This window comes from Epinephelus fuscoguttatus, linkage group LG19, assembly GCF_011397635.1.
Source record: "Epinephelus fuscoguttatus linkage group LG19, E.fuscoguttatus.final_Chr_v1".
Lineage (NCBI taxonomy): Eukaryota > Metazoa > Chordata > Actinopteri > Perciformes > Serranidae > Epinephelus > Epinephelus fuscoguttatus.
The window spans coordinates 12743197-12753799 of NC_064770.1; the positions used below are offsets into that span (position 1 = coordinate 12743197).

A 10603-nucleotide genomic window follows, 5' to 3' on the forward strand; every position below is an offset into this window, starting at 1 on the left:
ACTGCTGTTGAGTCTTTCAAAGGTTTTATTTTATTTTATTTTATTATGGGCGCTCTGAGCACCACAAGCTGATTACCATCTAGTTACATTATATCCGAGAGAAGGCAGATGTCTCTACGGCTGATATCTCCAACACTTGGCCACCTACACCAGAACAATATAGATACATATATAGCTCTAAGGGTAAGAGGGGAAAAAATATTTTTGGCTTTGGGGTGAACTTTCCCTTTAATTTCTCCATATTAGATGTACTTTTGTTGGGTGTGGAAACATAAATGATATTTTCTAATGTGTAAAAATGGTCAAAAATCACTCTATTTTTGGGTTTATTTAAATGTAGATTCATTTTCTTTTCCATGTCAGTGTTTGCTGCTGAAACAACCGAATTTTCTCAAAATTTCTCACTAAAATTTGATCCTAGCGCATCATAAACAACTACAACAAAATTGGTTGTAATATTCTTGAGAAATTTAGTGTTAGAATCACAGTCTCCTAATGTCACATAGTATGACCAGACTGCAGCATCCCCTCAAAGAAGTGAAAGTTTATTCTTCTTTGATCAAACTGTCAACTTTTTTCCCCCCTACTGCTCTCTCAAAGACCACTGTCACCTCACTCCCCCACAACGCCCTGTCCTGCCTCCTTCTATTTAAAAACATAGAGTTCGAATACTGATGCACACAGTCAGATTTGCATTTCCACGTAAGAAAAAGGTGAGTCTATGCTTATCTGCTATTTTTGAAATATTCTAAAACTTGATGTAAAAAATACATAATATTCAGTAGTCTGTCAAGAGTGTCCCTATTCACTCTGTCACAAGCTTTATGTTCCTTTCTGACTGTTAGAGACTAAACATGTGTGCAAGTTGATGGATACAATCCTTACATGTGGTTTGTCCAGTTTTCTAGGTTTTATAGTCTTCAGATTTGTTTCAAGCTTTAGAGATGCCTCTAAAATAGTTGAATCCAGAGGGATCCAGAGAAGGTTTATTTATGAGCAGGTAAACAGTGGCATGTTTAAAACTGGAATAAAAAATATCAGTAGACCAACTGTCTAAAATTTTGCTTTTAAAAACAAAGTGGGATGCAGTCAGATGGACAGGTGCATGGTTTGAAAGCGCAACAATGTTTTGACATAAAGATTTCACTGAAGTGATTTTAACTCATTTATCATGTGGTAGAAAAGGTTTATTGCTGCTTCAGTTCGGCTTGGTCCTGTCCAACCACTAACTTTTAGTGGTGTAGTAATAAACGGCTTCACTTGCTCATGAATCATGTTTGTCTTTCAGGTTTAACCATCAGTTTCTATCCGTCACCCAAACTTAAAAGAAACATGTTTCTCTTGAATATCTGCATCTATGCCAGCCTCATGCTGTCCCTCCCTCAGTGTACATATCAGTCATGCACAGAGGGGACACCCAGACAGTGTGTAGATGCAGAATTTGCTCCAGGTACCAATTTGGCCGGGGAAGGCTTTGATATCACCAAAATGGAACGTAAGGGGGCCTTTGTGCTTGACATGAATAGGTGGAAACGCAAGGACAAAACATGCACCCTGTGCAGCAACCCCTATCTGGAGAACAAAAAGCAAAAGCTCCCCTTGTCAGTGGTGGACTGGAGACCAAAGCAGTCCTGCAACATGAAAGTAGCCAGTGCGCTCCACCGGTCCAGTGAGTCCCTGGTCAGTTCCAGCACCTCTTCTGTGGAAAACAACTGGCAGGCCAATCTAGACATTAATGTGGGTAAAAAGGGTGCCTCGTTGATGATAGCTGGTACCCATTCTAAACTGGCTGAATACTCCATGGAAAAAACAAAGAATGACAAGTTCAGCTTCACAAGCCTCAGCATGTCCTGTGAGTACTACAGGTAAGAAGGACTAGGATAAAACTTTTCTCCACACACTCTCCTCATGCAAAGATAAATGCAATAAACAAAATGAATGAACTTTGATGTTCAAATGCAATACTGTTGTATTCTCTGGTCTCATTGTGAACAGCTACAGAGTGTCCGGCACTCACAAGTTGCACAGAGAATTTTATAAAGCAGTCAAACAGCTCCCCAAAATCTACAGCCCTGAATCCAAGCAACAGTTTTACAAACTGATAGACAACTTTGGCACCCATTACATCACCAAGGTAAAACAAAATGATGGTGTGATTATAACAAAAGAAAATGCACATTTATGAACAAATTCAAGCGTAACAAATTTGCTTATGCAATTTATGTGTTTAAATATATAATTCCAGGTGAAGTTGGGAGGAAGAGTTCAATCTGTGACCAGCATCAGGCAGTGCCAGGCCAGCCTGCAGGGCCTCAGTGTGGAGGAGGTGCAGATGTGCCTGGAAGCTGAGGCGTCAGCCAGCATCAAAGCTACAGTAAAAGCTCAAACAAAACACTGCCAGAAGGACATGGACAAGATGGAAATGAAGACATCCTTCTCCGGCCTCTTCAATGACAGGTATAGGACATTTTGTCTCATATTCTGTCACATTTTCTACTGGTTTGCACTTGAAGTGATGATTGTAAACCCTGGAAACGTTTAACTAATTAAACTGCAAGAATTGAAATGTATCAGATTTTAAAGTCTCACTTTCTGTTTGAGAGCTTTTGGTTTCTCTCGCGGCTCTGTTATCGGAGCAACTCTCTCCTCTCAGGTTCACAGAAATAAAGGGGGGCCATACCACGGAGCCGGACCTTCTATTCTCTGCTGACAAGGATCCATCAGCCTACAAAGAATGGCTGAACACACTACCACAGAATCCAGACATAGTCTCATACTCCCTGGACTCACTGCATGAGTTACTGCCCACTAACAGCCCTGTCCGCAAGAACTTGCGCTCAGCCATTAGCCATTACATCCTGGAAAGGGGTCTGTGGAAGAATTGCAGTGACCACTGTCAGGCCGGCATCAAGAGCGACCCACGAGATACCTGTGTCTGCCAATGCCACAATGACCCTGCTGTAAACCAAGACTGCTGCCCAACCCGTAAGGGTATGGCGCGGGTCATCATAACTGTACAACGGGCCTCTGGTCTGTGGGGAGACTACTTCACAGCCACAGACGGCTATGTGAAGGTGTTCTTTAATGGGCTGATGTTCCGGCGTACTCCTGTCATTCACAACAACAATAATCCACATTGGGCCACGATTGTCGACCTGGGCACCCAGGATTTGTCTTCAGGAAATATAGTGAAATTTGAAGTGTGGGATGAGGACAACAAGTGGGACGACGACCTGCTGGGACAATGTGAGCAAGTTCTGTCTGCTGGAGTCAAAGAGGATCTCTGCAACCTGCATCATGGCCAGCTGTTCTACAAATTGGCGGTGAAATGTGCTCCAAGTCTGAGTGGAGCTACATGCAAAGATTACAAACCTTCACCTATGAGTCAAAGTCTGAAGAGGCTGTATGTGTCCCGTCATGCATATCCTGTTCCAAAGGCCATCCTCTTAGAGATGGGTGTGTTTGTGAATGAAACAAGTTCACAGAGAAATCAGAGTCTTACTGCGGAGACTCAGAAGTTTGATTCCATATAATTGGCTTTACTGATGCAAAACATTAGGAATCTTTTTTTAAAATGTATTGATATGGTGACATTAATCTAAGCAAAAGGCATCATTCATGACTGTAATTCCCTATTAAATCTCTCCTGATAACTGACAAAATGGCCTCAAGTCATATTCAGGATGTTTGAGATTTGTATTTGACAGAAGTCTACTATTAATAGAGGCTAGGTAGAAAAGATAGTTTGATTTGATTTGCATCATAAAGTCATAGTTATACTGCAGACACTGGCCTAGTCTTTAACAGGACAGCAAAGCATATGCAGTTGATTATCCTAAAAAATTCTGCAGTTACTGAAACATGAGTTTGATTTAATGCAGCTTTCACCAGTCTTTTTTGTATCTGTGCATTTTCAAAGCATTTTATTGTCTTTGTACAGGCATTTGAAACAGTGTTTTATACATTTTAATCACATTATTACCTTGATGATTTTTGACATGTTACTTGATGCCCATTTCTAAAGCGAGAAGTGAAGAAGAGAACACATGCAGAGTCCATTACACATGTGGTGTCATCATATTATAAATGTTTTTTTATATTTTATAGTCAGTTTCTCTCCTACTTACATGTTTTTTCTACATATCCTTAATGCTTAAAAGTGTTTTTTCATGTATGAATCCATGCATCTACACTTTGTTCAATGATTTTTTTTCTTGTTATCTGTAATTGAATGCACTTTTCTCTGTTCATTTCAAATATGTCAATTTATCCATCTTTAATTTACATTTCAGTATTCTTTAATATATGGCTTTTATACATATGCACAGTACTTACTCAAATTACTATAGGTTTTTTGTGTATTTTAATTTAGATTCATTTTCTTTGCTGTCTCAGAGTTTGCTGCTGAAACAGCCCAATGCTATATCAGAGCTCATTAAAATGTTTATCATGTACAGCTGTTGAGTTACTTTGTGTTTGTGATAAACTTAAGAAATTATTCATTAGAGTGTGACAGTCTCTTAGTCTCACGGAGTAAGGCCACAGCCCACCACCACTTCAGAGAAATGATAGGTTTGTGGTCTCTGGTCCGTTACTGACTGGAAAGCCAGCCTTACTTTTATGCTGTCACTATGTGTTTGAGTTCATCTGTAGACCAACAGCTCCTCCCCCTCGGTGCTATGTCTGTTCAGCATCGATGAAACTTTAAAACCACATTTTGTTCCCCATGCTTTCATGAGACCACCACCACCTCAACACTTCACCCCCTCACCACCTGCTTTTTTATCATTTGAACGCAAAGCACTGATATTCATGCTCACAGTCAGTTTCTCAAGTGCAGCGTGAACAGGCAAGACGAGGGTGAGTCTCAGCTCATGTGCTTATATTTAAATGTTGTTTTACTTTATTTGAATATACGTAACTGTCTGTGAGTTACTTACAGTTGTCTGAAGTATTTAGCATCTGTATAAAATTTTCTTTAGTGTCACTGCTGTATCAGTGAGCAGTTCTATAATATACTTTAGTCCTGTCCCATTTGTGAGAGCAGTTAAACATTTAATGAGCTATAACTGCTGAGTCATTTCTATTTATTTATAGGGCAAATGTTGACCAGAGCAGTTGTGTAGTCATGACTGTAGCCGAGACTCAAGTGCAGTTATAAAAAGATTGGTCTTAAAACTGAATTTTAAAAATGGCGATGGACTAGAATGGCGTGACAGTGAGAACTAAAATGTTTCACAGACTAGGAGACAGCAATGAAAACAATTTATCACCTTTGGGGTTTAACTAAAAATGTAGAACGGAAAGCAGTAATTGATCAGGACATCGAAGAAGTTTTAAGTCGGAATAGGGACTAAAGAGATCTGACATACAAACTTGTGCCAATCCGTACAGTGCTTAAAACACAATTGAAGAATTTCAAAATCAATTCTATATTTCATTAGTCTCTGTTCTTGGTACTAGTGAGGTGATTCTAGACAAACCGCAGGAAAGAAAAGGATAACTGACTCAAATAAAGAAAACTACAGCAGTCAAGAAGCAAGGAAATAAAAGTATGTACAAAAGTCTACGGATTCCTAGGAGACAGATAAGGTTTTATTTTCACAATAGACCTAACATGGCAGAAAGCTACCACTAATGACAGTTTGTCAAATTTTAAGGCAGATTCAAATGTGACATCTAGACCGTTGCAAGTTAAAGGGAATTTGTCTTAATGTCATTTAGCCCTTCCTTTAGACATCCAGTGTTTGACACCCTTGTGGCAAATGAAAAGAGATTTAGAAATGCCCTGCTGACTTCTCTAGTAAACAAACAAAAGTTATGTTTACATTCCATGTTTCTCATTAAAATGCATTTTGCATATCCTTGAGGATCAACATACGGTGTTGAATGCATTTCCCTCCTCATAAAATATACATGAAAAATCTTGGGATGGCATGTTTTCTAAAAGTAAACCCAAGTTAAAGTACAATAGGTCCCAAAATAGAGCCTTGAAGTACACCACAAGAGGAAGAATCAAAGGAAGATAAAGATGTATCACTTGCAACTGAAACCAATCTGCTGATAGGACTCAAACCAAAATAGTATCGTCTAGACCAGCTTGATATAGAGAGAAATAACTTTTGATATGATTTGGCGCTATATACATAAAAACTGACTTGACTTGACCACAAGGCCTGGAAATGATTGACATGATTGAGATGGCCCAAGAGGACAGAATGGTAAACATTTTCAAAAGCAGCAGAGGGGTCTAACACAATTTAAATAACGTAATTTATTTTTACTTGAAATTTATCCAAAATGTTGGTATGGTCTACAAAGGAGAGGCAAGTTAGTGGCAAGTTATTAAGCACTGTTAGAGGGTTTTGTAACTGCATGTTAGAGGGAGGATGGGACGATCTACTGACTTAAGGTGTTTATTATGGATAAAATGCTGAGCCAAAAATGTCACTTCTTTAAAAAGGAGTGACAGAATTACTGTATGTCCAATGACCAAGTAGAGGTGTATTAATGAACTGCTTTACTTATTCATGTTTGTTCAACAAAACTGTTTCTCTTTCAGGATAAACCTTCAGTTTCTATCCGTCACCCAAACTTAAAAGAAACATGTTTCTCGTGAATATCTGCATCTATGCCAGCCTCATGCTGTCCCTCCCTCAGTGTACATATCAGTCATGCACAGAGGGGACACCCAGACAGTGTGTAGATGCAGAATTTGCTCCAGGTACCAATTTGGCCGGGGAAGGCTTTGATATCACCAAAATGGAACGTAAGGGGGCCTTTGTGCTTGACATGAATAGGTGGAAACGCAAGGACAAAACATGCACCCTGTGTAGCAACCCCTATCTGGAGAACAAAAAGCAAAAGCTCCCCTTGTCAGTGGTGGACTGGAGACCAAAGCAGTCCTGCAACATGAAAGTAGCCAGTGCGCTCCACCGGTCCAGTGAGTCCCTGGTCAGTTCCAGCACCTCTTCTGTGGATAACAACTGGCAGGCCAATCTAGATGTTAGTGTAGGTGAAAAAAGCGGCAAAGTGATGCTAGCTGGTACCCATTCTAAATTGGCTGAATACTCCATGGAAAAAACAAAAAATGACAAGTTCAGCTTCACAAGCCTCAGCATGTCCTGTGAGTACTACAGGTAAGAAGGACTAGGATAAAACTTTTCTCCACACACTCCCCTAGCTCTGAAAATAAATGTAAAACCTTTGTACACTTGTTTCATATTGCTGTTGTTTTTGTCTGGTGTGTCATTATAAACAGCTACAGAGTGTCCGGCACTCACAAGTTGCACAGAGAATTTCAAAAAGCACTGAAACAGCTCCCCAAAATCTACAGCCCTGAATACAAGCAACGTTTTTACAAACTTATTGACAACTTCGGTACCCATTACATCACCAAGGTAAAGCAAAGTGATGAGGACAAAAACCGATAAAAAAAATTAACAACAAAGTAACAAATTTGCTTATGCAGTTTATGTGTTTAAATATATAATTCCAGGTGAAGCTGGGAGGAAGTGTTCAATCTGTGACCAGCATCAGGCAGTGCCAGGCCAGCCTGCAGGGCCTCAGTGTGGAGGAGGTGCAGATGTGCCTGGAAGCTGAGGCGTCAGCCAGCATCAAAGCTGAAGCAAAAGCAGAAGTAAAACACTGCCAGAAGGACATGGACAAGATGGAAATGAAGACATCCTTCTCCGGCCTCTTCAACGACAGGTATTTTCTCATACATTTTGTGATGTTTTGTAATTATTTTAATACTTTTACTGAAAGAAAAGCCAGATTGTCTCAGATATTAAAGCAACTCTCTCCTCTCAGGTTCACAGAAATAAAGGGGGGCCATACCACGGAGCCGGACCTTCTATTCTCTGCTGACAAGGATCCATCAGCCTACAAAGAATGGCTGAACACACTACCACAGAATCCAGACATAGTCTCATACTCCCTGGACTCACTGCATGAGTTACTGCCCACTAACAGCCCTGTCCGCAAGAACTTGCGCTCAGCCATTAGCCATTACATCCTGGAAAGGGGTCTGTGGAAGAATTGCAGTGACCACTGTCAGGCCGGCATCAAGAGCGACCCACGAGATACCTGTGTCTGCCAATGCCACAATGACCCTGCTGTAAACCAAGACTGCTGCCCAACCCGTAAGGGTATGGCGCGGGTCATCATAACTGTACAACGGGCCTCTGGTCTGTGGGGAGACCACACCACAGAAACGGACGGCTATGTGAAGGTGTTCTTTAATGGGCTGATGTTCCGGCGTACTCCTGTCATTTACAACAACAATAATCCACATTGGGCCACGATTGTCGACCTGGGCACCCAGGATTTGTCTTCAGGAAATATAGTGAAATTTGAAGTGTGGGATGAGGACAACAAGTGGGACGACGACCTGCTGGGACAATGTGAGCAAGTTCTGTCTGCTGGAGTCAAAGAGGATCTCTGCAACATGCATCATGGCCAGCTGTTCTACAAATTGGCGGTGAAATGTGCTCCAAGTCTGAGTGGAGCTACATGCAAAGATTACAAACCTTCACCTATGAGTCAAAGTCTGAAGAGGCTGTATGTGTCCCGTCATGCACATCCTGTTCCAAAGGCCATCCTCTTAGAGATGGGTGTGTTTGTGAATGAAACAAGTTCACAGAGAAATCAGAGTCTTACTCAAGGTTTTTCCTGCATTGAGAATGACAAGGCAGCTGACTCTGTCAAATTTCATGGTGCCTCCAGCTCTCCAGAAAACTCTGAATGGTATCAGAATGGAAAACAATGTTTTCTGGCAAGTGTTGCGCTTGGTGGATTTCTATCACTTCTAACTGCAATCGCAGCATTACGCCGATATAGTGGCACTGTCGTAATTCGCACAGTCCACTGGGAAAGCACCACCAAAACTGCAAAAGACAAAGAAAAGATCAATCTGATTTGGACTGCAGAAAAGCAGGGGCCAGTCCAGTTCGGTGCACCATAGTGTTTCCGCTTATAACATTTTTGCCACCAAAAAAAAAAAGAAAAGAAAAATGTCACTGAAGAAAACAAAACTATTTTTCCTGCTGTTTAATGATAGTTTTATATCATCAATTGGAGTTTATTAATGCCATTGCAAACAGCAGCCAAATTCCGGGTTTCTTTAGCTACTCCACATGTCTCTACAAGTGTGCCTGAACGTCTTGTACCGAGACTATAATGTCTAACGACAACTGTAAAACATTATTCATTATAATATATAACAGCATGACTGCCACCTATACTGATAAAAGCAAATACATTTTACAGAAGGAAGTAAAATTATCAAATTAAATTACAGAAAAAAGGACAGGCAGTCTTATAAAAGTGTCCAGTAAAAGTGTGTGAGAGGGGATTACTTAAAATACAAATATTTTTACAATTATTTTTTTAAATGCTTCAAAAATAGGAGCTCTTTGTTTGTGTAAATAATATTTTACCAGCAGAATAAAATTTGAGCTTATCAAGCCTTTGTGAACTGCTACTTCAGTACAAAAAAGACTATCACTGGGACAATAGAAAATTGCAGATGAACACTTAATATCCAGGAATTCACATTATAGACACCACTGACTATCCATGTAACAATTTGGCCACAGTTTATTCATAATTATATTTTTTTTCCAATCATGTAGTTATTAGAACTCCTAAAATGTGTTGCTTGTAATAAGTGTTTCCTTGAGCCAGCTGAAGGCACAGTACACATTATCAGGGTGGTACCACCTTCACCTCATTTTGAGCCAGGAAAAACACCCATTACTGCAGAAACTCAAATGTAAGATTCGATACAACACCCATGTTTGGCTTTTCTGAGGCTTACATGATCTTTTTACTAGGTGTATCGATGAGGTTAACTGAAGCAAAATCTTTTAACATCCATTGTTAAATCTGTACTTGTCACAAAGGATGAGAAGTATGTCTGCTGGGGAAGAATGTTTTATGTGCTGACAAAGCGGCTGAACTGAATTATGGAGAATGTTACTATGGAGAATGTTGCTATATATACTAAATAATTTGTTTGAAAGAAAAGTTATGTTAATGTAGGCTCTCAGAAATCAGCATCCACAAATGATCCAGCTGACTGAGATGTACTTGTAAAATGTTGTAACATATTAAAAATATTAATAAAAGCAGTGTCAGACAAGATACTTCTGTTTTATATACTACATCTGCATGATGTTTGTATCATATAGTACCCACTGTGCTTTAGACACTGGCCTGGTCTGTCACAGGACAGCACAGTATACGCAGCACATCATCTAAAAGTTCTTGCAGCTGTCAAAATATGAATGTGATTCAATGTAGCTTTTACTTATGGACTTATTTATGCCTTTTTTTACTCCCATACCTTTAGATAAAATTGAAATGTTTGCAGATTTTATGTATTGTGCAATCACTTTGTAGCATTTTCGAATCTATATAAACATATATAACATATATATATTCAAGTGTATTTTATGTATTTTAATCACATTATTATTTTGTCTGTTATGGTTTCATATGTTTATTCATATTAAAGGCATAATTTCTGAACTGTTTGTGGTATTTGATGTTTTATCTCATTACTTTTAGTTTTGATGTGAGTGTGTTTAACTTAGGTGGT

At 39.6% G+C, this 10603-nt stretch overlaps 1 protein-coding gene across 4 annotated transcripts; it reads left to right on the forward strand.

Moving 5' to 3' along the window:
* The first annotated feature begins 1298 nt into the window (after nucleotides 1-1298).
* LOC125879733 (perforin-1-like) lies at nucleotides 1299-10533 on the forward strand. Of its 4 annotated transcripts, XM_049561767.1 has the most exons (5): nucleotides 4729-4860; nucleotides 6563-7139; nucleotides 7262-7400; nucleotides 7499-7710; nucleotides 7813-10533. In XM_049561767.1, the coding sequence occupies exons 2-5, from the start codon at nucleotides 6607-6609 to the stop codon at nucleotides 8963-8965; spliced, it is 2037 nt and encodes a 678-aa protein (XP_049417724.1). In that variant the 5' UTR covers nucleotides 4729-4860; nucleotides 6563-6606; the 3' UTR covers nucleotides 8966-10533. The 4 variants fall into 4 exon arrangements, with proteins under 4 accessions (XP_049417726.1, XP_049417725.1, XP_049417724.1 ...); XM_049561769.1 differs by lacking the exons at nucleotides 4729-4860; nucleotides 6563-7139; nucleotides 7262-7400; nucleotides 7499-7710; nucleotides 7813-10533 and adding exons at nucleotides 1299-1865; nucleotides 1996-2134; nucleotides 2246-2457; nucleotides 2654-4008; XM_049561768.1 differs by lacking the exons at nucleotides 4729-4860; nucleotides 6563-7139 and adding an exon at nucleotides 1307-1865.
* The last annotated feature ends 70 nt before the right edge of the window (nucleotides 10534-10603 follow it).

What these genes read in the sequence shown, in the direction of transcription:
- LOC125879733 (XM_049561768.1), top strand. Translation starts at nt 1,333, where the DNA reads ATGTTTCTCTTGAATATCTGCATCTATGCCAGCCTCATGCTGTCCCTC. An exon ending in GTACCCATTACATCACCAAG is followed by an intron (nt 7,401 to 7,498) that starts GTAAAGCAAAGT and finishes ATATAATTCCAG; the next exon opens with GTGAAGCTGGGAGGAAGTGT. An exon ending in TCCGGCCTCTTCAACGACAG is followed by an intron (nt 7,711 to 7,812) that starts GTATTTTCTCAT and finishes CTCTCCTCTCAG; the next exon opens with GTTCACAGAAATAAAGGGGG.